This window comes from Neoarius graeffei, chromosome 1 (genome assembly GCF_027579695.1).
Source record: "Neoarius graeffei isolate fNeoGra1 chromosome 1, fNeoGra1.pri, whole genome shotgun sequence".
Classification (NCBI taxonomy): Eukaryota; Metazoa; Chordata; class Actinopteri; order Siluriformes; family Ariidae; genus Neoarius; species Neoarius graeffei.
Window position 1 is genome coordinate 86,173,590 of NC_083569.1, and position 25,618 is coordinate 86,199,207.

At 42.4% G+C, this 25,618-nt stretch overlaps 1 protein-coding gene across 1 annotated transcript in view; it reads right to left on the reverse strand.

Moving 5' to 3' along the window:
- LOC132864631 (butyrophilin subfamily 1 member A1-like) overlaps window positions 1-25,618 on the reverse strand; it is a 176,427-nt gene that overhangs the window by 110,086 nt on the left and 40,723 nt on the right. The window contains exon 3 of the mRNA XM_060898080.1: window positions 24,676-25,026. Within this exon, the coding sequence (XP_060754063.1) occupies window positions 24,676-25,026 (351 nt within the window). The remainder of the gene's footprint in view (window positions 1-24,675; window positions 25,027-25,618) is intronic.

Genomic DNA, 25,618 nt, shown 5'->3' on the forward strand with positions numbered 1-25,618 from the left:
TTGGCAGAGGTTGGCACTCAGTGAATGTTGTAGCAGAGCAATTCCAGCGTTATGGACGTGACACTTGAACTCAAAATGGCAACAAATGACCCAGTGCATGTTTTATTGTCTCCCAGTATTTAAACAGGTGTTGCATATTTTAAGGCTGTACCATACTGGAGAAGTGATAGAACAAGAACAATTCCCATAGTACATCTAGGGCATGCCAGAAAATGCCAATAAAAGATGCGTTATGGATGTGACAGAAAAAGTATCACTTTTCTTGGGTGACTGTACATTTTTATCAAACTCTGTGAAATCGTAAACCTAATGTCGAAATGGAGATATCCGTTTGATAGAGGGGTCCAAGGTGAATATTAAAAAATCTTTGTTTAAAATATTTTGTATTTCATGCAGAGTTTCGGAAGGAAAAGTCAGCGTTATGGATGTGACGAAATTCCGTTATGGATGTGACGCGTCTGAAATAGACATGGCATATGTTTAGAAAATCAGCAATTTAACGACCATAACCCTTTGAAAAACTCTAAATATCAGCTAAAACTATCAAAGTTCTTAAATAATATTTAGGATGGCTATTGTTTTGCTGTTTTGTGGATTTTAGCATACATTTCTGTGGCTTGTGGCAATAATATAGAATTGTACATGATCAAAGTTGATTTTAGCTTGGGTTTTACATTATAAGAAAGAAAGCCTGACAGTGACATATTAGGTTGGTTACAAATTGGTTCAGCTTGTTCACATCTGTAAAATACAGGCCTAGATGATATCTCTGGGAGTGGTTTTGATGTATTACATGTTGCTTTATTTTTGCATGGTGAGGTTGACATTTACATGGAATTGCCCAGCAATAGACAGGACACAGTTTACTCCAAATGTACCACTTATTGAAATAGCTGGCACAAATTAGCAAACCAATACTGATCAGATATAGCAACAATAGCAGCCAAGGAATAATTCAATATAAATGGTGATACAATGTATACAAGTAATAATCAGTATTAAGTAGAATAATAACCAGCAGTAAACAGAGTAAGAAATCAGCAGTGAATATGATAACCAAGGCACTAATGGTGATCAGAAGTAATGGGCTATATGCAAGTGTTACAGTGTAGGGAACAAATGAGTGTACGGGCAAGTGAATGTTAAAATGTGAGAGGGAAATCACATGTTTGTGTGTCTGTGTGAGTGTGCGCGTGTGAGTGTAGACGTGTGCATGCGTGTGCGCAGCTGTGCACTAACAAGATGAGGAGGAGCTAGGGGGAGAGCGTGCGCAGGTGCACGACAAGGAGGAGGGGAGTGAGGGAACGAAGCTGTGCGCGGTGCGCAGGCGAGAGATAGGTGTGGTATGTGAATGTAGTGCGCGAGCCTTTGCGCTAGGCACCGCCTAAAGGGGGGGGATGGGCAACAAGGAGAGCGCATGAGGGAGAGTAACAAAGGATCTGTAACTTAAGCGCTAGTCTCAACTAGGCCTTAAACCCAAACTTCTACCCAACCCTTAGCTACTCCTGAAATCCCAATATTGAGGTGTGCCTATGTTGAGGGTGTAGTGCGACGGAAGGAGTTGAGAGAGAGAGAGAGAGAGAGAGACAGGGTTTCCCCAGGTTTGACCACCATAAATTTAAGACTTTAAGACCTTTTTAAGACCACTTAAATGAGAATTAAGACCTACATCGCACCCATTATGCGGTCGTAGAACACCAGATCAAATTCCCAATAATGACAAATGTTTCAAGTAAAAATACTTTTATTATAAAAGTTATATTGTTAGGACTGGGACTGTTTTGGCCTCTAGAGGCCGCTGTTTTTTCCTTTTCTGGTCATGTTTGTTTTGGCCTCTAGAGGTCACCACTGTGTTCTGTGTTTTGTTTTTGTCTTATTGCCTGTTTCCTGCCCCGCCCTGTCCTTAATTAGTTTGTGTATTTATACCCCTGAGTTCAGTCCTCTTGTTACGGAATCTTTGTGCTGTTATGTTTCGCTCCAGTTTCCTCTGTACTGTGTTCCTTGTCTTTTTGGTTTTGCACTTTGCTTTGCGGACCTAGTATTTACTGTGTTTTTGGATCTTCTGAGCATTGGTATTTGTGACCGCTCACCGAATCCAGGGACACGTCAGCCGAAACGAATCAGAGATAATCGCAAAAGAAGCATTTTTTTTATTTATTTGTGATTTGTTTTTTTCCATCATGTGCAAGTTGAGATCTTGAAGAATGCAATTAGTATTTCAGATAATAGATTGTTTTGTTGGAAAAGCATACATTTTTTGTTGCAAATTGTCTCGTTTTTGTCAGGACTGTAGCCTGCTAGGGGGTGTGGGTAAATTACCATATGGGCCATTCACATGATGATTTAAAAGTCATTTGGTTTTTTTTCCGCGAATCAGCTGTATGATCCAGGCTGAGCGCATGGTTACTTAACCTGCATACAGGCGTGTGATTTCACTATGGAATGAGTTACTAAACAGAGCGCAGAGGAGCAAACACCGCGAAGCAAACAGACACACGGTTTTTACATCGGAGATAACCATTTCTAGCAAAAAAAAACCGCAACCTCGTTTTCCAGATTGAATGGAATACTTGAATGATCGGATGATACACGGACCGTTCTAGGATTACATTCCATCGGAGGCATTGGTGTGTGCAAGGCGCCGTTTCTCTTTCTGATGGGGTGAGTTTATTAATCTAAGGCTGTGTGGTTATTTTTGCATGTAACGGAGAGTGTTGTGGTTTGGTTAAGCCTAGGTCACAACCGGACGTACGATTTTTTGGCCGTGTGATTTTTGGCGTTTCCCAAATCGCTGCTTTTTTTTTTTGTTCACGGAGAAAGACGCGCGTTGGCCGTAAGTTTGTCTTGCAACCTGAAAAAAACGTAAGCGCCCGTAGAGTTTGTTTGACATGACAAAGAACCTCTGTGGCCGGTCTGCAGCTCGAAAATCAGCACATCACACGTGCGCTCTCGTGCGTTTCATGCGCGCTCTCGTGCGTTTCTTGCGTTTTTTGCGTGTAGACCGGCCGTAGGAGCGTGGTACTGTACGGCCGGTTGTGACCGAGGCTTTACATGAAACTAGTGTTAGTTGTGTCATCATCGTGCTATCTTTCTTTCTTTCTTACGGTGTGAGTAATTTTTCAACCACAAAACGTTAAAGTATACTTTAGGACTTATTTTTGTACTTCATAATTGTGTTGGGCATACTTTGCATGGAAGGAAAATTTACGTGGTGATCTTTGTTTACATGAAAGTAGTATCGTGCTAGCTCGTAGGGGGTAGGGCTTTCCTTAATGTCATGCAAATGAGCACCATTATGTGCCCGCCCTACACCCAGAGTAGCTGAGATGGAAAACTTTGAGGGCGATTTTCTCCCTTTTCTGTTTTAAGAAGTATACACTTTCAAAAGGCCACACATTCTTCAAATATTGTCAGATCTCCACATGGAAGGCATCATTGGAAAGCTTAGAAACTGTACTTTCTGAATCTGTCAATAACTCAAAATGCCCCCGGGCCAACATGTGTCCCTGGATTCTGTGATCTGCCACATTTTTGCCTTTTCTTTTCTGGTTTTTTGACTTTTTTGTTTTGTACTTTTGGATATTTTATTTTTCCCTTTGTCTTCTCAGCTTTGGATTATACTTTTGTTTCTTTTGCCCTGGATTGTATATAGTGTATGTAGTATAAATAAACTGTTTTTGCTACTTTCTACTTTCGCCTCACGCCTCTGTACTTGAGTCATTCCCCTGGTGGCCTAGTGGGGGTTTGCTGGGTCATTACACCAGCAACCCGGGTTCGATTCCCAGCAAAACCCTAACATATATACTTAAGTCATTATGTGAATTGCTTGTCGAATCTTCACATTCAAGACAAAAAAATAAGTCTAAACCTGTAAGAAAGGAGCACAACATAGGGTCCACGTCATGGCCTTAAAAGGTACACAAAAATGCAATAGGCATACCAACACATTTAATGCCAAAGGTGTGCACTCGCCAGTCAAAAAGCCAAACTGAGGGCCCAACTCGAGGCCTAAAGAACTGTCTCTGAACTAATTATGACCATGCACCCAGAGATGATACTTAAAATAAAAGTGATGTGGGTGTATTTTTTTTTTTTTTAAATAACATATCAAAACATTCACAACACTCTAAACAGACAAACTCTTTGTCTTAGTTTCCCAGCACTTGCTTCAACCATTTTACATTTTGTACCCTTGTAAACGAGGGAGGGAGAGAGATACAGAGGGGCATAGATAAGAGACGAGGGGGATAGATGGGAAGAGAGATAGATAAGAGGTAAGCCCAAAGTCTCTTAAAGGTGCACAAAAATGCAATTGGCGTACCAATACATTGGTACAATGGTGTGCACTCACCAGTCAAAAAGCCCAACTCAAGGCCTAAATAACTGTCTCTAAACTAATTATGACCATGCCCCCAGAGATGATAAACAGACAAACTGTCTTAGTTCCCCAGCATTCAACTTGCTTCAACCATTTTACATTTTGAAGAATAAAAAGAAATGTAAATACTCCTAGTAAACAAGGGAGGGAGGGAAGACATAGATGTGGAGGTGGATAGATAAGAGACACAATGAGAGAAATCCACCACTTGCCTCGTTAACGTCTTTGACCAACTCCTTCGTTATATAAGGAGCAAGACCAAATTTTGTTCTGTAAGGCGTTTTGTTTTTTCCACAGGAGAATGTTATAGTGACTTCCGAGTCTGGAAACATGGCCTTAGAGTTTGCTTATGCCCTCATTCGAGCTGTACGAGTGGTGTTCCGTAATTGTTTTTAAAATCCAGAGCACCTCTGCCCAAAGTGTCGGGGTTCCACCGACACTCATCATGCCACTGCTCAGCCCTTGTGTTGTTGCTAGCCTTGCTGATGACGTCTGGCTTGGCTGATGCTGCTGACGTTCGACAGTGGTGCGAGTGCCAACTCCAGGTGCATTCGGAGATTGAACCGTGCAGAACTGAGCGATGGGCTGGTGGCGGTGGAGGGCAGATACAATGTGCTTTGAGCTCTTCATGTGAGACTCTAAAGCAAAATGACCTATAGTGGACAACTTGAAGGTCTTTCAACAAACACAGCATCTTGCTTCAACGTCGCTTCCAGGAACCTCCCTCACCCAATCATGATATCTTTCATCTGAAAGCCACTGCTGATTAAAACGACACTTCCCCATGCTGCAATTCGCGGAGTCTCCTCTCCACCACGGACTCCGATGATTGCACCGGCGCGAAAATGTATCAATATTGTTTCTTTCTTTGCGCATACTCCAAGAAATTCACTGATGTTACGCAAAACCCACGTTTTCACATTGTAGAATAGTATAAGTAAATTTAAGACCTTTGTTTAGAAAATTAAGACTTGGGCAAAGCAATTTAAGACTTTTTAAGGCCTTAATTTTGGAATATTAAATTTAAGACTTTTTAAAGACTAAGACTTAAGACCCCGCGGCTACCATGGAGAGAGAGAATGCATGCATGCTCTAACTAATACGAATAGTAAACAAAGCAAATCAAACACGTGGTCTAAGACCAACTTTCACGTGAATCAAAATGCGTACATTTAAACCATGAATTAATTCAAATAAACAACACTCTTCGCATTAACTAGCCACAGATAAGATTAACAATTGCCCAGATGCCAGCCTTACTTGAGATCGCTCTTGCTTGGCGACCGAAGGTGCATCGTCCGCTATCCGAAGACAGTGCGGAACGCAGGTCCAGGGAGAAAACAGTTCTGTTCCTTTTGCTTTTACAGTTCGTCAGCTGAAGATCTTCGGTGTCCTGTCAGTCATCCGATGATCTGGAAGGAATCTTGCTTGTAGTTCGTCGACGTTGCGAAAGGGAAAAGGGATCCGGTCACCTTTTCTCTTTTAAAATACTGCAGTAACTAACCGGTTCAGTTATTATTACAACTATGCGAAGATCAAATACATTGAACTTTGGCTAAAGGTCTGGTATCAGTAGCTCATTCTTTGTTCTTTAGCACAGATGCAACGACGTCTCTTTCACGCGTGGGGATCCACCACCAAAGAGAGAGAATTTCGATTCCACCGCGGGTTTTAAAGCACAGTCGTGTCGTCACTGTATTTGGTATCCAGTATCATCTCTGTATCCAATACCATTACAGTGAGTGTGAGAAGAATGGGCGGAGATAGAACATGGCATCAAGTACAGGGATTGTTGTGTTCAATGCTGTAACAGTGAAAGGGGAGAAGATGGGCCATCAAGTGAAGCAGGGAATTGTGGGTACTATGGCTACAGCATGGCAGCCCCCTACAACGTGAACCTTCATCCCAGTCTCAAACCTCTGGCTGACTCAAACAGGTTTTCCTCCAGAACTGCCCTGTATTTAGTGCCATCCATCTTTCCTTCAACCCTGCCCAGCTTTGCTGTCCCTGCAGATGAAACCAGATGAAATCCCTGCAGATAAACCACACTTCTTTCCTTTGTATAAAGCAACAATCATTATGTTGACTGACCATGTGTTTTCGAACCATAGCTAATCCAAAAGGCCATAAATTGATGGAAAATTAATAAGATCAGCCAGTTTTCATGGAATCTGCCAAGACTGATCCGGAAGATCCCGAAGGGGTGCGTGACATCACACTTAAAGATCACATATCAATTTCATTCATGTGCGCAGCAGTGGTTCGACCAGTCTCTATATGGAATCACGTTTTGGACAGAATTCTGATAGTGTTTGGGTATTCTTATATGTCGGATGAAGGGGCAGATGATTATCAAGGATATTCCAGAGTAAATGATTATCTTTTCGAGCCCCCAAGATGAGAAACATGTCAGCTCACTCCAGTCCTACTCACCACCGGTAGCGCACCACCAGCCAGAGAGAACTGGAGAAACAGATTGGTTTGTGGATTTTTATTCTAAGCTGGTCACTGCAAAATATAGGGAAACTATTTACATGTACTCAATAAATGCAGAAATATTATCTTTAAAATGTACACTTATTCAGTGTAATTACTGAAAGAAAATATGAAGTGGGTGGTAATAGGGGAATCGACAAACTATCCAAATGTCAGATCAAATGTCATTTATTAAAATCAGTGGGTTTCTTTTTTGCTCCAGTAATTTCCATGTGGTTGTTCTGGTGGTAATGAACACTTGATAAATCAGATTTATTATTAGTAAGCCTAGTCATGTGTAGATCTATGTGCAGTAAAACACTGGTAAACAGTGGGTCTAGACTCTAGTATCTCTACGGTCCGTGCACGTTAGCAACTGAATGGTGTGCAAATGTGCATGTTATGATGTACCAGTGTATATCAGTATACATATGTGTACAGGTATATCTGATACATGTAGATCTATATTCCATCAAGCTACATGTATTTGTATTATATATAAAGAATAGGGTAATCCTTAGACCCATACAACAAAATACTTCAATTTGTACGCATAATTTTATTGCGCACGACAAGCCTGTTTCAAGAGCGACTTGCTCTCTCATCAGGTCAGGGGCGGAGCTGTGGCCACCCCAGGGCACGCCTTGGCCCCACCCTGGCCACCCCAGGGCCGGACAATAAAATTTATAAAATCGATATGCCCCACGAAATGTTAGTTCCACCCGCTGGATTTTTGTTCCGCCTATTTGGTTTCTGTGGGGATGTATATTACCGTAGCACAAACATTTCGCGCATTCAAGCAGCAGGTGGTATCTGATAGTCATGCTCTAGTCCGACAACACAACCTACGAACTACGTGAACGTGCAATTAATTTGGGATGCAAGTTATTCATCTCTTATACTCTCATCAAGTTCTCTCACTTTGTAAACATACAGTTACAATTCTGTCCTCAGACAATTCAGAGTTTCCAGAAATCTCCCAAGTTTCCAGAAATTTCCACTTTGCCCGGGATTTTCAAAAGTATCCGTTTTCAGTGACTGAAACCTTCGTTTACATGTAAATGCAAATGTATAGATAAATATACGTCTTTATAGATATCCGGCTACAGTGGGATTTGTGCTGTGTGCACACAGATAGATACTAGATAGAAAGCAAAACGTCTGTGGTTTTTGATTGTACGACTCAAAAGAGAAAATTACGTCGGCAAGTTAGCTGTCTGTGAATCACTTTGCTCACTCTAACCACAGAATACAACTTTTAAAGTTAATGTTTGTCTGTTACATGAAAATATAGAGATGTGTGTTACTGGTGGGAGTACACACTGATTAATAATTGTCACACTCATACATACACAACACTCATGCATTCTCTCAACACACACTCTCCCCCTACCTCTCTCTCTCTCTCTCTCTCTCTCACACACACACACACACTCCCCCTACCCCTCTCATGCACCACATTTCTATATTTACATGTAACACACTCACTCATAACACTTATGCACTCTCTTAACACACTGTCTATCTCACTCTCTCACACACACACACACTTTGTGCACTACATTTCTATATTTACATGTAACACACTCACTCATAACACTTATGCACTCTCTTAACACACTGTCTATCTCACTCTCTCACACACACACACACTTTGTGCACTACATTTCTATATTTACATGTAACATTCATACACTCAACACAGACACACAACTCATGCACTAAATTTTTATATTTAAATGTAACACTCATGCACTGTATTAACTCTCTCTCTCTCTCTCTCTCTCATATATATGAACACATACTTCACTCTCTTAACCAGACCCTCCAGGATTTCGTGATGTTGCGATTTGCAACATCAACGCAAATTCAACCAATCCCCGCGAATTCAGGGCGGTGTTGCAATTATATCCAAATCACCGCAACTTTCCCGCAAATTTGACCAATCGTTGGCATCGTCTTGAGGTGACGTTGACAAACTACCTTCCGCCTTACTTCCGTGTTTCTGTTCAAGAGAAGCAGCAGCCAGTGTTTATATAGGCTTAAATTCTGTTAGTGAAAGTGTGTTATGTTTACAGTGAAGGACTGTGTGCACTTTACATTATTTTTTTTTACTTAATACAAGAAATTAATGGATGCCAACATTTTTGCCAAAATGGTATTTTATTTTCCATTGTTTAGGCAGCTTCAGCATCATACTGTGAGATTCTGTTCAAATTGTTTTTTCCTTCTATGAAGCCTGAGCCATTTATTTTATTAGTTTATAATTATTGTTTAATTTAGTCTTCAGGAGAGACTGCCTGCACACAGTACTAGTATTAATAGTTTTTTTTTTCTTACATGAAAGCTGAGGCATTTATATTATATTTTAAGGTAACTTCATGTTGTGCTGTGAGGTTCTATGCACTTTAACTTTTGAACCAACAGGTGCATTTGGATCAGTAAAGCCTATTTTTCTGCGTTTTTGTAGTCCTGGTAATCTTTTATATTGGTAAAAGGCAATCCCATGTAAATGTCAACCTCACCATGCAAAAATAAAGCAACATGTAATACATCAAAACCACTCCCAGAGATATCACCTAGGCAATAAACAAATAAATACATACATAAATAAATAAATATTTTGATCACCTAATATGTCACTGTCAGTTTTTCTCTCTTATAATGTAAAACCCAAGCTAAAATCAACTTTGATCATGTACAATTCTATATTATTGCCACAAGCCACAGAAATGTATGCTAAAATCCACAAAACAGCTAAACAATAGCCATCCTAAATATTATTTAAGAACTTTGATAGTTTTAGCTGATATTTAGAGAGCTTTTCAAAGGGTTATGGTGGTTAAATTGCTGATTTTCTAAACATATGCCATGTCTATTTCAGACGCGTCACATCCATAACGGAATTTCGTCACATCCATAACGCTGACTTTTCCTTCCGAAACTCTGCATGAAATACAAAATATTTTAAACAAAAGACTTTAATATTCACCTTGGACCCCTCTATCAAATGGATATCTCCATTTCGACATTAGGTTTACAATTTCACAGAGTTTGATAAAAATGTACAGTCACCCAAGAAAAGTGATACTTTTTCTGTCACATCCATAACGCATCTTTTATTGGCATTTTCTGGCATGCCCTAGATGTACTATGGGAACTGTTCTTGTTCTATCACTTCTCCAGTATGGTACAGCCTTAAAATATGCAACACCTGTTTAAATACTGGGAGACAATAAAACATGCACTGGGTCATTTGTTGCCATTTTGAGTTCAAGTGTCACGTCCATAACGCTGGAATTGCTCTAAAGTTGTTTATTGGACCATTTCTCAGTGTCTTTGTTTTTTTTTTTAATCAACAGTTTCAGTAATAACTTAATATTTAACATATCACTCAATTTTAATCACAAAAAGAGAAAATCGCAACAATTTCTCACAACTTTCACTTCCTCCTGCAATGTAATCGCAACAAAAACCTAAAAAACACCGCAACTTTCATTGCAATTTTTTGGACCCCCCCCACAACATCAGACATTTTAGCCCGCAACAATCACAAAAAAGGCCTGTGAAATCCTGGGGGGACTGCTTAACACACACTACGTCTTTCTCTCACTCACTATAAGATACAACTCATGCACTCTCAATACACACCCTCTCTTACATACACCACTCATGCATGATGCACTACATTTCTATATTTACATGTAACACACTTGTCACAGTGTTTTTTTGTAGTGATGTTTTCACTGTAGTGTGCAGTGCTCGATTATATGTTTGTTTCCTTTTCTGATATGTTTGCTGTGTGGCCTGAAACTAACAACTCACAGGTGTTCCTTATGATTGGACAATGGCAAAGTCAATTACTCTATTACAAACGCGGAAAGACTGATTGGGGGACAGGTGGGGTAGGCGTGTTTTCTTCCTATTTATAGGGGTCCAGCGAGGAGGAATAGAGATGCGACCGACCAGGAAAGAGAGCACGGCAGAGCAAGCGGAGCGCAACGAAGGGCGCCGACATTTAACTGTGGTTTCCACATTGTGTGTGCACAACGCGTTTGATACTTCATCTGGGTTGTGGTTAAGCCACACCCAGGCAAAGCATCGTCCAGTGCCAACCTGACATAGGGAGGAGGAGCTGACTGGAAGGGACGGTACCGAGCATGTTATGCTAAGCTAACTGCTGCTGACTGTGGGATTGCTTGCTACTGCTTAATTGCCTTGCTTGCTGGGTCGCTGGGATTGCTGCTGGCCGCATGTTGCTTGCTTGCTGCTTCTGCTGCGCTCTGGTGGTGGGATCGCGCTGACTTTAGTTATTGCATGGACTGAGTTTTAAAGGACTTCTTTTATGGATTGTCATTTTAACGTTTTGAATTACAGGTGCATCTACTGTTTACTTTCAATAATAATAAATTATTGAAACTTAAACTTTGTCTGTCTGCTCACTGCTTTCCACCACACCTGTACAACTGTCTGGTCACGGACACTAAAACTTGGTGACACACTCACTGGTATTGAGGTATTTCACCCACGTGACCAAGTCATGTGATGCTGCCATTTTGGACGGCACGGCTCGAATCAGTTTGAATGCGAGGAAGGCGACAAATGAAAAACATAAAAGAAAAAGGAGCGAGATGCAGAAAACACCTTCACTATCCAGCGACGTAGGGCATTTACAGGGCGAGCAGAGGGAGAGGTATTTGCAAAAATTGAGGTTAGCAGGCTTAGAGAGCGACGTTTACCTGCTTCCACCAGGATTGTTCACTGACGTACGGAAGTACACGAAGCCCTCGTCTTTACCTGACTTCGGCCCACATGATCTGTATACCTATGTCGTTAAAAACCCATTGCCATACACAGATATTGATCTGAAAGCGTACGAGTTTGGATGCCTAAAAGTATTTTGTGTCAGGCTGGGTAACATGCCTACATCAGCGGGTCGTCCCTGGAGCTGGTGGTCGCCATCTTATTACAGCTAAGGTTTGTTCACATTTTCATTTACTTTCGGTCCTCAGGATAAACAAAATGCTATTAAATGTCATTGAAATAACTTCTTAGTCTGTTGAGACATGGCCCGTTATAAATTTGCTGTTATCAGGCAATGACCAAGAACTGTATTATTAGGGTCGGTGTCTGTGTTGTAGCAGTGTACTAGCAGCTAGCTGTTAGCACTAGCTAATGTCAACAACATCATAGCTGGTATGTTACTGTAGCAATGTTTACGTTCAGTCATTTGGATGACTGTTAAAACCTTTCAGTCTCAAGTTTCTCCTTTACTGGATTTACTAGTTTACTGAGCTAGCGCGCTCGGGCAAGCTGGGAGCTAGCGCGCGCTAGCTCCCCGGCGGCCGGCGCGTGCTAGCTCAGTAAACTAGTAAATCCAGTAAAGGAGAAACTTGAGACTGAAAGGTTTTAACAGTCATCCAAATGACTGAACGTAAACATTGCTACAGTAACATACCAGCTACTGTTGTTGACATTAGCTAGCTTGACGTTCAAAATGGCGGACACCGGGGCGTCACGTGACCCTGTGACGTCAAGTGAAATACCTCAATAGAGAGTGTGCACCACTGGCGGCTCGTTAATAGGGGCGATTTGGGCGACGCACTCCCAAACAGGGAGGGAGATTTTTTTTTTTTTTATCTACTCTTACTACCACGGCAACAGTAATGTCATTGTCCAATCAGGCTAAGGTCGCGCCTGGTGTAGCCATGCCCTTTTGGGGCGATTTCTGTCCGGTTCAGATTTGCCCCAAAATCTCCCATTGACACTAATGGTACATACGTTTTTTTCGAAAATCCGCTCCCAATGCATTTTCTATTAGGTTTTATCTGCTTGCACAAGCAGCGTGCTTACGTCATACGCCTGTTGCGCCGCGCAAGTGTTGCCAGATTGGGGGGTTTTAAGTGCATTTTAGTGGGCTTTGAACATAATTTTGGGCTGGAAAACGCAACTTGCGTGGGAAATGTGTGAACATTCTATGAAGATGGCGGCGAGTGTTGAGTGCAACAATACGATAGCGTCTCTGAAAGAAGTTCCCTTTAGTCGTCGTACCAATGAGGAGAAAACGGCAATCAAACAGCTGGGACCTCCTAGACCGAATTTAAACATCAAACAAGTGTCTACGAAGGGGGAGAAGACCTACTCGAGGTTTTAACAAGAACTGGTACCACCGGAAAACTTGGCGAGCTGGCTGTGATGTAGTCAATGCTCTTTTTTGCTACCCTTGCGTTCTCTTCCACTCTGGAAGTAGCACAGCAGACGGTACAGTGATATCTGATATTTGAATTTACTAGGCAAAAGTTGTTTTTGTGTGTGTGTGTGTGTGTGTGTGTGTGTGTGTGTGTGTGTGTGTGTGTGTGTTACCAATGGCAGTTTAACATTGCCATGCTTGGAATATTTAAGTAGCCTCAAGTTCTCTCTGACTTGGTGTAAATTAAGCATATTTTCAGTTTTTATATATTGTACAGTATGTGTTCATTGGAGCCAGCAGCACCTTACCTTTTTTCCAACTTGTTAAGCCAAGTTGCACTGACTACAAAACCTTGTGTAACCTTGTGTGTATATAGCTAAATAACTAAAGCCTTTTGTGTTCATTGACATGCTTGTAATACTTTAAATTTCCTTTTAAGGCATGGCTTTCTGGAGGGATTCTTGGGAAAAAAAACCCTGCAGAATTTATTTAGAATTATTTGTTGTTAAAATGGTGCAATTCCATATAAAAACACATAATTAAGCTGCACATGTTTGTTTGATGGTTATGCTTTTCTTCATTTTTTTCAAAACTTAAACACTTGTTTTGGATTTATATCCTGCCACTTTAATTGCATTCTTTAGAATGAAGAAATTAGAATGTTTATAATTAAGAATGTGTCTACTTATTATAGAATACTGGAATAATATGAGAAAATAAATGAGTAATGTAATATTAATTGATTGTGATGCCAAATGTTTTGCTTTGAAGGCTTCGCAATGAATCTTCCTTAGTTTTAGCCTGGCAAGCCAGACTAAATGTGAATATTTGCCACTCGTAGGCAAAAAATTTTTTGGCCGCTAGGCGGGTGGGTCTAGTTTACTAGGCTACCTTAGTTTGCCACCTTTAACTTGTTCAGTGTTGCCACCTAGTGGAGAGAAGATTGTCTATATTGATATCTGAATTTACCAGGCAAAAATAAAGTTCGGCCAATTGATTTGCTACCTAGGTCAATTTACTTCAGTCCTATGGACATTTACGGTCTGTGTAGACATAACGGGGGAAAATTGCCCCCCCTGAAAAAAAAATTCAGGAGCCGCCACTGGCGTGCACGTGATGTCACGAGGTCACGTGATATATTTGTTTATCTGCCATCTTGGACAGCAAGGCCGCGCATAGAACTTAGACGAACCCGTTCTAATTATCAAGTGTGTGGGAGTAGATCTTTCGAGAATGGTTATATCTTGTTCAGCATTTGGTTGTACCAATAGACAGGGCCAAAAGGAGGGCCTGTCATTTTATAGATTCCCCGCAGACGAGGAGAGACGCGCAAAATGGGTGTCCGCTGTGCGAAGAGAAAACTGGAACCCCAGTTCTACCAGCCGAATTTGTAGTGAACACTTCATATCAGGTAGGGGTCATCTTCTAATTCAATACTCCTAGTACATCTGTTAAGTTGATTTTCGGATTGAATGATAACTGCATACTTAGAAACTAGACAGTCTCTAATGTTTAAAATGGCTATGCCTAGCCCTACTACCCTGGCCTAGTCTATGACAATGTTTTATCTTTTTGGCTCATATATGCCTTTGAAAGGCCAATCCATAGTAGGGATGGCGAAAACTAAAAAAAAATCTTGACCGACCACCGAGCCTCATTAGCCGGTTAAAGTCGGTTAACCTATGAGTTTAAACAGGGATGCAAACGGTGGATGCCGCCTTTTTCACGGCTGAATCGTGCAGATCCGATTTTTTTTTTTTTTTGGGGGGGGGGGGGGGGGGGCGCGTTGGAGTGTCTGAATAATTTCATCAAAGTAAATTCTGTATTAAAATTACTAAATGAGCAAATGCCGTTACAGTCCATGAAACATAGGAAGTATGAGAAAAAAACAGTAAGTCAGAAAGCTGCGCACGTTTGCGCAGCTTCTGCGCAAACGTGCGCAGCTTTCTGATTTACTGTTTTTCAGACAAAAACATACATATTTACAACCCTGTCATTATTTGGAACAGAGTTTAGATTTCGAACATTCTTATGATAAACGTCCTGCATAGTCTCTTTATGATAAACGTCTTAATGCCACTTACCCGTGAAGTTATCAAGTAGACATTCTTCTTCGGAACCTTCCAGAGGTATTAGTTGGGATACCCATCCCGCAACAAAATATTTATAAGCTTCCAGGCTCTTGTAAGCTTTGAGGGCTTTGCCAGTGTAACACGATTCACGATTAACAAGAAAATTGTAAATGTCGTGGTAGGCCAGATTGGGCAAATCGCCGACACCGCAGCTCCGAATTTCCCCGAACAAGGATTGCGGCAAGTTGTACGGATCTGCAATCCCCAACCTGGAACACTTTTCCACGTAACGCTGCCTCACGTCACCTTCAAGATGCTGAACAAACTTAGACAAGTAATCGCGCGATGTAGATGGGGTATTTTCCGAATTTTCTTGGGAATTACTCCCTGGATCCATTACGCGCAAGGTAAACAATCCTGAAGCCGTCCAATATGGCGGAGTAAACACGGATGGGTCATGTGACTGCACATCCTCTATACACAACATTCATGCACTCTGAACACACACACACACACACACACACACCACCCATGCACTACATTTCTATATTCACATATAACACACACAACACTCTGAACATACACTCTCTTTCTCACACACACACACACACACACACACACACACACACACACACACACACACACAACTTATGCGCTTCATTTTTGTATTTACATGTACAGTAACATATCTTCTCTCACACACAATTCGTATACTACAGCTTATCTATATCTACATGCAGTGCACATACTTTCCCCCCTCTCACACAGACACACACACACCACTCATGCACTACACCTCATCTATGTCATGTGTTACATCAGTGTAACACTTTCACTCACTCACACACATTTTGTAACTCAACACATTTAGTTTGTACAGTACTTACAATGGACAATATCACAACATGTTGTGTTTACATATGTTGCATGTATGAGTATACAAGTATACAAGTATTTTCCTTTTCCTGAGCAAAGCACTCTTTAGTCAAGCCTGACTAATATCCTTACTACTTCCCAGGTGCCTGGGACAGGTGATCTTTTAGTTTTTACTTTTGCATTTTAGTAGTGATCGTTAAAATCCTGATGCTTAACTAGAGTAAACAAGTTGGATGGTTTCTTTGTTTTGCAGATGCTTTATGTTACATAAATAAATTAATACATTAATTTCTGACCTCTTGGCTCACATGGGTTTTGTTCAGGAGTTAGGCACCAGATATACCAACAGATACATCAGAATACAGGAAATCAAATCTAGCTAATTCAAAATTTCCCGGGGGAGGACCCCCCCTTATTTAGTCACAGCATGGCCACCCCTTGTATATCCTTGGCCCCCCTTTGGCAATCCCATGTAAAAAATCCTGGCTACACCACTGCATCAGGTGCGGCAAGAATATCAATGCATGGCTGCTTTTATACTCGAGGTGTTTGCTAAAATAAACCTACTAGCGTGCCGGCATGCACTAGTTAGTTCATTACGCTTGTTTAGCATGCCTTGGTGTGGTTTGCATACAATGTAATATTTTTCTGTGAGGCACAAGTTACAGCGCTTAGTGCTATTATTATATGCTGGGGCACGTCAGTGTGTAATTTTTTTCCGGATTCCTTTAGAATCCATATATGTTTGCTCAGCTCTGTCATGTGACGCTTGCCCACGTGACGGAATGACGCAGTGTGATTATTGTAGCGTGACTTGAATGTATCCCCCGTAAGCCCAATATACAGTAGGTTTCCTTACCGCGCTCACTCAACGGTGGCTTGGTAAATAGCATTCTTTGTAAGGCACGTTATTCCTTCCACAATAAAGAAGGAAATATGCAAAGTATTCACCAACAACAGCCTGAAAATAACAATAGATGCAAACAAAAAAGTGGTTAATTTCCTGGATGTGACTCTAGATCTTAATAAGCAATCATATGAGCCCTACGCTAAACTTAACAATATCCCACTGTATGTACACAAGGAGAGCAACCAATCCCCCACCATTACCAAGAACATTCCAGTAGGGGTAAATAAACGCCTCAACGAAATATCTTCGTCTGCTAAATGTTTCGACAGAGCGGTGCAACAATACCAACATGCCCTTGATAGCAGCGGCTATGGGCACCGCCTACGCTTTGATGTGGCCAACGCCCAAAGACTCCGCGCCAGACGAAACTGTGGCCGGAAGATAATGGGGTTTAAACCCCCTTACAACAAACAGGTTAAAACAAATGTGGGAAGAAAATTCCTCGCAACATGGGCATCCCTTGGCCAGGATTTTCAACAAGAACACCCTCAAGTTTAGTTATTCCTGTATGCCAAGTCTGGCCGCCAAAATCAGTGCACACAACAAGAAAATACTGACGGAAACACCGGAGTCGCCCAAGATGTGTAACTGCCGCAATAAGACGATCTGTCCCCTCAACGGTGCGTGCCTTACAAAGAACGTTATTTACCAAGCCACCATTGAGAGTGAGCGCGGTAAGGAAACCTATATTGGGCTTACGGGGGAATACATTCAAGTCACGCTACAATAATCACACTGCGTCATTCCATCACGTGGGCAAGCGTCACGTGACAGAGCTGAGCAAACATATATGGATTTTAAAGGAATCCGGAGAAAATTACACACTGACATGGGACATTATAGCACGTGCCCCGGCATATAATAGCACTAAGCGCTGTAACTTGCGCCTCACAGAAAAATATTACATTGTATGCAAACCACACCAAGGCACGCTAAACAAGCGCAATGAACTAGCCAGTGCATGCCGGCACGCTAGTAGGTTTATTTTAGCAAACACCTCGAGCATAAAAGCAGCTGTGCATTGATATTCTTGGCGCACCTGATGAGAGAGCAAGTCGCTCTCGAAACAGGCTTGCCGTGCACAATAAAATTATGCGTAGAAATTGAAGTGTTTTCTCTATTTTGTTGTGTATATATATTTTAGTGGTACATGAACTAATATATATGGTATAGTTCATGTACCACTACATGTACTAATAAATATCATAATTGGTTAGCCTGTGGGTCTCCAGAGGCAGCTGACAGATACTGACAGGCCAAGCAGAACATGGCTCTCGTGGTAACTGAAGTAAAAACTCAGGTGTGGGAGGAGTTCGATGAGGCCATAGAAAGTGACTTTCAGTTGGCCTCAGAGATTCTGGCAAACCGTCCGGTGGCTCAGGAAGAGGAAACAGTGGTCTGTCCATACTGTTTACAGTGAGGATGGAGGGCTGTTGACCTCAACTGGGGACATCGTCCGGTGGTGGAAGGAATACTTCAAGGATGTCCTCAATCCCACCTTAGGCCATCCTTAAAAAAAATCCGTTTCCTGTCCACCGGGTGAGCAAAAAAATTTTCAGTCGAGAGGGAGGGATTTTTTTTTTTATGGATGGATAAGAAATCGCAATGCTGTCTTTGCTTTTTCTTTCAGTACTTTTTTATTACAAAAGCAGACACATTTAATAAAATGACGGTTTAATCAACTGAAACTTGTACAAAAACTTTAAGTTAGCATTTTAAATGCTGACTGCAACATTCGCAAAACTTTTACAAAGGTACTTAAAATGTCCGACACACGGTAGTTCTAAATCGACCGTTAGGCCTAGTTCAGATGAAATTACACTATTAAAATGATCACTGAATGATTTGTTTATCTGAATCTTTACTATTTTGTTGTTCGCTAGAATACCATTTTGGGATTTCACACTTAAGCAAATGTTTGAAAACTCCGGATCTCCTTCCTTCATGGTGGCTGCCATTTTTTTGTGCCGCACGGCACATGCGCAGAGCTGATTCAATTCTATATTCTGCGCGGAATGCAGGGCTTTCCACAAGCGCCGGCTGCCGGCCATACAGCCGACTACACAATTAAGTCCAGCCGGCTACTTTAATGACTTATTTTTGTAGCCCACAGGCTCTAAATATTAATTTTCGATTTTAATAAAATTAAATGTTTATCTAACGGACTGACAATAATGTCAAACTGAACCGCACTCCTTTAAGTTGTGATTCGCGCTGTTTGTACAGATAATAACCACAAATTCCCCGCCGACTTCGTTGATCAAGGGAGAGTAACTCATCTGCGACCCCGACATGCGGTGTGTGCATGCACACGCACTCGGCGGAGGCAGTAGTGTGTCGGGGCCGTCGGAGGCGACATCGGAGGGAACAGAAGCAGAGATAACGCTTATTTTGTCTCCGGTAAACCAGTCTTCTCTCGTTCAATTACGTGCTGGCATCAAAAGACACCGTTGGTTGAAAATGAAACCAAACTGAGTGGTTGGAGTGTATTTTCATACACAAATGGAGAAATGTTCGCTGAGTGTTTAATTGTGTAGCCACCACTGCAGACCGTTGTGTTAATTCATAGCATGCTCAGTTGCGTGAATGTGTCATGCACCGAAAATAAGAGATTTACAAGCCAGGAACGCCTCATGATGCAATACGCAAGAAAAGAAGATTTACTGCCATTTTACTTTGTATTTGAGTAAAGTGAATAAATAAATGGTCTGTGGAAAATACATTTAATCCTGGGAACTGCGTGCACAGGAGTTTTTGTGTTTACTCCCCCCGGCTGGCTACTTATTTGTCATGGCTGGCTAGTATGAGCCTTAGTGGAAAGCCCTGGGAATGCGTAAATGTCAAGTTCGATTTTAGATTTACGAACCCGAAAAAATGTTGAAAAACCGGTGTTAAAAAAAAAAAATTAAACCGCACAAACGGCACTCACCTGGCCGGTGGACCAGAAACAGAACATTTTTTAATAATGGCCTTATGGTATATCGTCGTGCTCTCCACGAAGGTGGTTGCATTTTTCTCCCTCTCCTCTCCCTCATCTTCCCTGCTTTGCTCCTCTCGTCTCGTCTGTCTACTGTCTATACTTCTGAGAGACTCTCTCCGCACTGCTCTCCAAACTAAAAATCATGAAATTGATAAATTGGTCTCTCAACGCAATTGACAATTTTCTCGACAAGAAGCCGGGGTTCGGGGGAGCTGGCCTGCCCTGCCGGAAAGTTCGCAGCTGGCTACACGATGGATGCGTGGGAGAGGTGGCGGGTCGTGTGCCTGGCGGTTCTTTCTGTGGAGGACATTGAAGACATTTACCTATTCAGAACCATGATTACAGGACTTTTGCTGATTTGGATTAGGCATTGCCCTGGTTTATCGAGGAAATCAGAAAACAGTGACAGCTGTCCAAAGCCCCATAAAGCTGCCCGACATGACTGAAGCGGTGGGCAGAGCTGTCGGCACTCAGACTATGGCTATTTAGAACTTGAACCGCAACATGGATAACATCATGGAGAAGCTTTTGGCTTTGCAAAGGGAAATGGATCGATTCAGAGACCAGAATGGACAAACAGAGTAGTCGTGTAAAAGAATGCGTCTACTCTCCCCAAGACCAAACAATCCCAATCTTATCTGCTTTCGGCCCCCTCAACAGCACTGGCCTCGGTCAAGGCCGTTGCCGGAACAACAACTCCCCCTGAAGATCACTGCGGTGAGATGCTCTTGCATTCCTTCCCCCATTTCCCACAGTCGCCGCTTTTACCCCCCAGTGTGATGAGCGGGTCCGCGACCAGTGCCTTGATGGCTGGAGGAACGGACGGCTGCTTGCTTGCGCTGGGTTACTCCCCCCTCCCCTGATGCAAGTCCCGAGTTTTTCATGTTGTAAAGTGTACTTATTATGTTCTTATGTTGCTGAGGTGTTTATGTTCCCACACTGTACTCCCCACAGGAGCATAGTGTGGGGGTTGCTTTTTCTCCTCCCCTCTCCTCATATTACTCTGTATTTTTTGTTCTTTATCCCTGTCTTCCTGTCCTGTCTACCCCCCCTTGTCAATTGTATGTTGTATATGTACAGACGGGTTGATGGCTAATTTTGCTTGTACTTGTGACTAGTGACAATAAAGGGTTCGTTCATTCATTCATGTCTGAAAAGGATGCGGTGCTTGGGAGGACTAGCCCATCACAGGGGCTGAGGTTGCCGAGGTGGTTAAAAAGCTCCTTGGTGGCCAGGCTCCGGGGGTGAATGAGAGTTGTCCTGAGTTCCTGACGGCACTGGACATTGTTGAACTGTCTTGGCTGACACGTCTCTTCAACATTGTGTGGAGGTCGGCGACAGTGCCTCTGGATTGGCAGACTGGGGTGGTGGTAACCCTTTTTAAAAAGAGGGACCGGAGAGCATGTTCCAACTATCATAATTATAATTTTCTAATAGATAGAAATATGCAAATATTAGTGTCCATCATTTTATGCCTTGACTAATACCAATGTAAATATATTCTAATCAATCTAAACCATTAGCTGGTGGTTATTAACTGATGACAATAATAAAAAAAAAAGATGCATATTTACACGGGCTGTCATCAACTTGTCAGCGGCTCTCCTGTTCTTGACAGCAGGTGTAAGTTGTAAGCCACTGGCCCCTCCCAGTCCAAGACAGCTCCACTGAAGTCAACACATCACATCTCACTGGTGAGATCATCAGTGACAAGACCAAGCAAATGGAAAGATGGGTAGAGCACTACTCGGAGCTCTATGGAAGGGAGAACCAAGTTTTGCAGTTCACCCTGGACATGATTGAGCAGATGCCTCTCATGAATGAACTGGAGGTTATCCCAAGGAGAGAGGAACTGGCAGAGGCCATACAGAGACTCCCAAATGGTAAATCCCCTGGGCAAGACGGGATTCCTGCAGAAGTCCTCAAGTGTGGGCAAGAGAGCCTCTTTGAGCCGCTCTTTCAGTTGTTGTGCCAGTGCTGGGAAGAAGGAGAAGTTCCACAGCAGATGAGAGACTCCATTATTGTGACCCTGTACAAGAACAAAGGAGATAGGAGCGACTGCAATAACTACCACGGAATTTCACTCCTGTGCATTGTAGGCAAGCTGTATGCCCACGTAGTCGTCCGAAGACTACAGAGGCTTGCAGAGAGAGTCTACGCTGAATCCCAGTGCAGCTTTCGCTCAAAGAGGTCCAGAGTGGACATGATCTTTTCTCTGCAGCAACTGCAAAAAAAGTGTAGAGAGCAGCAATATCCTCTCTGTCACATTTATTGACCTGACCAAGGCCTTTGACCTTGTAAGCAGAGATGGCTTGTTCCAGGATGCTAACCCTGATAGGCTGCCCACCCAAGCTGCTGAGCATAGTCAAGTCATTTCACGATGACATGAAAGCCACTGTGCAGTTTGATGGAAGCACATCTGACCCATTCTCCATCCAGAGTGGTGTAAAGCAGGGCTACGTGTTGGCCCCAACACTTTTTGGAATTTTCTTTGCCCTCTTGCTCAGGCACACTTTACACTTGGCTAATGAAAGGATTTACCTGCACACCAGCTCAGACGGAAAACTGTTCAACCTAGCTCGACTGAGAGCAAAGACAAAGGTCCGCCGCATTTTGCTTTGTGACATGCTTTTCGTTGATGATGCTGCTGTTGTTGCCCACTCAAAAGAGGAGCTCCAAAGCCTGTTCAACAGCTTCTCATCTCCCTGTGATGACTTCAGCCTCACCATCAGTCTGAAGAAGACAAATATACAGTAATGGTCCAAGGCATAGTCCCCACCCCTAGCTTGACCATCAAGAGCTACACTCTGGATGTAATCTCCCACTTTACCTACTTAGGCTCCGCCATTATGGACACTGTCTCTCTTGGTGCCAAGATTGGGAAGAGGATGAGAATGGCTGCTACCTCAGGGGCATGGGAAAACAAGAAGCTGACCACTAAGACCAAGTTCATCGTCTGTAGAACATGCATCCTGAGTTCTCTGCTGTATGGAAGTGAATCCTGGGCTCCCTATGCCAGTCAAAAGAGGAAACTGAACTCCTTCCACATGCGGAACCTCCTGCACATCCTGGGCATCTCACGGGAGGACAGGATACCCAACAAAGAAGTACTGTCAAGGGCAGGGTTCCTAACAATGCATACTCTCCTGAGGCGATGCAGACTACGGTGGTTAGGGCATGTACATAGGATGCAGGATGGCCGCATACCAAAAGACCTCCTTTACAGCAAGCTAGAGAGAGGGAAGAGACCTACTGGATGGCCCAAACTGTGCTTCAAGGACGTCTGTAAAAGGGAAATGAAAGAGACAGGAATCAATGTGGAAACCTGGGAGAGCACAGCAAAAGACAGAACGGCGTGGAAGGCAAAAATCAGGTGTGCCCTACAAAGAGGCGAGGACAACATTATGGCAGCTGCTGAAGCCAGACACAACAAGAGGAAGGCCTGCACAAGGACATCACCCAACGCCTTGGACTTCATATCCCAGTGCTGCAGCTGCATCTGCCAGTCAAAGATCAGCCTGATCAGTCACCAAAGAAAGTGCTTCAACCAACAAGGAATGAAGAGTCAAACCCCTGGCGCACTTTCCATGGACAACCGTTTGACAGATGCCTAAAGATACACTTTCCATAGTCTGGGCCTATTAAAACCTCTTCGTGTGTGAGATCAGTCAAAAGAATTCTGAGAGAGATTAAATTTTGGTTCATTTCTTAAAAAAAGTGATTAAGATTCTTAATTCCTGATCATGCTCAAATTCATGAGCGTTCAAGAAAACTCCCAATGAGTTAGAAGTTGATAAAACAGCTATATTCAGACAAAAGCATGTATTTTTAGGAAAGGTTTCAAACAGCTTAAATCATCTTCTTTTGGCTGCTCCCGATTAGGGGTCACCACAGCGGATCTTTTGTCTCCATTGCTCCCTGTCTTCCACATCCTTCTCTACCACACCTGCCACTTTCATGTCCTCTCTCACCACATCCATGTATTTCCTCTTTGGCCTTCCTCGTTTTCATGTGCCTGGCAGCTCCATCCTCAACATTCTCCTTCCCACATGCTCTGCATCTCTTCTCAGGATGTGCCCATACCATCTCAGTCTCATTTCAAACAGCCTAAATAATCATGATAAACTGAAAATGTTCTAATTTATGTTATAGAACTGATTTCTTCATCTTAAAAACAGAGAAGATGCAACACAGTGCTAGAGTGATGATTGAGACACATCAGGAGAGAATAAATAGAGAGCACTGTGTCCAGCACTACCATCTGCAAGGACTTGAGAGAAAGGAACATTACTGCGAATAGGCTACTCTTTGATATTGAGATGTACCTCAATGTATTCTCTGTCAATATTCTTTCTTCCTGCATCCTGGTTGCTTTACTGTTTATGAGACCTGGGACCAAATGACGCATTTCCCTCCAGTTAAAAAGGCAGACAGTGCGTTTGGACACTCAGTGACTATCGATAGCACGTCCTTACGATTTCTGGGAGAAGTTAATGTTGTGTTTTCGATTTTGCTGTTGTGTTATGTTATTTACCATTGTGATTACCTATTTGTTGTTGCATTTTTTGATTTATTGTTTTAATTTGCCCTCCAGGGCCACTGTGGTAAATGTGCACTGAAGGGTCTCTATAAACTGACAACAAGTTCTTTGTACATTCAGGTTTGGACCTGTCCTGTGTGTTTTAGTGTTTCCCCTTCAGCTAATTAACAGCCCTTCCTGAGTTAAATCAGGTGAGTTCGAACAGCAAAAACACATTTCACTGCATAAAGCTTCAGTGCAGAAATGGATCTTACCCTCAACAATGATGTGAACAGTGATGTCATCATACCAGGATTTGTCCTCAATGAGACACTTATAGCTTCCTTCATCAGAGACTCGGAGAGGTGAGAGTTTGAGTGAAGCATTGCCTTTCTGTAGCTCCTCTTTAAATAGTGATGTTCTTCCTCTGTAGGGCTGAGCCTGCTTTTTATTTCTGTCTTCATGATCCTCATAGAGATGCACTAATGAAGCCACTTCCTCTAGTCTCATCCATTCCACTGTCATGTCCACAGCGCTGGTGTTGGGTTTGAGAAAACAGGGAAGAACCAGATCTTCACCAGCTACAGCAACAAGAGGAGCTTCTGGACCGACCACCTGGAATCCCTCTGTAGTTAAAAACAAACAAACAAAAAACAAACAATAAAAACCACAGTATATCAATCGTTATTCAGTCCACATTCACTGGATATGAGCAATTGCACGCTCTGATTGGCAACTATGAGGCTAATAAGCTCACATACCATGAGGAGAGAAAAAACAAATGGTGGAGTGTTTTGCTGAACCAACTGAGGATGAAATACAACACCAATTCCAAAAAAGGTGGGATGCTGTGTAAACTGTCAATAACATATAGATTTAGGCACTGCCTAAAAGCGGAGCTCCCATCTGTTTCTGGGTTGTAGAATTTTTTTACATCATAGCCAGCCTCTTTTGTTTTATTTTTCTACCGTTATAGTTACTATACTGTTTCATTATGTTGCACAAAATGTCAAGCGACAACAGTGACAAGTTACTCGCTACTGTCCCGACTACTACTCTACTTCACTAGTTGATGGGTTTCCTGTGGTGGCAAGCACGCCCACACAGGATCGAAACCATCAGAAAATAACTTGATGGGTTTCTTTATCATGGTTTTCCCCAAAGCGTTTTAGCGTATTGGGCCCGATACGCTTGCTCTGCCTGCCGATATGCTTAGTC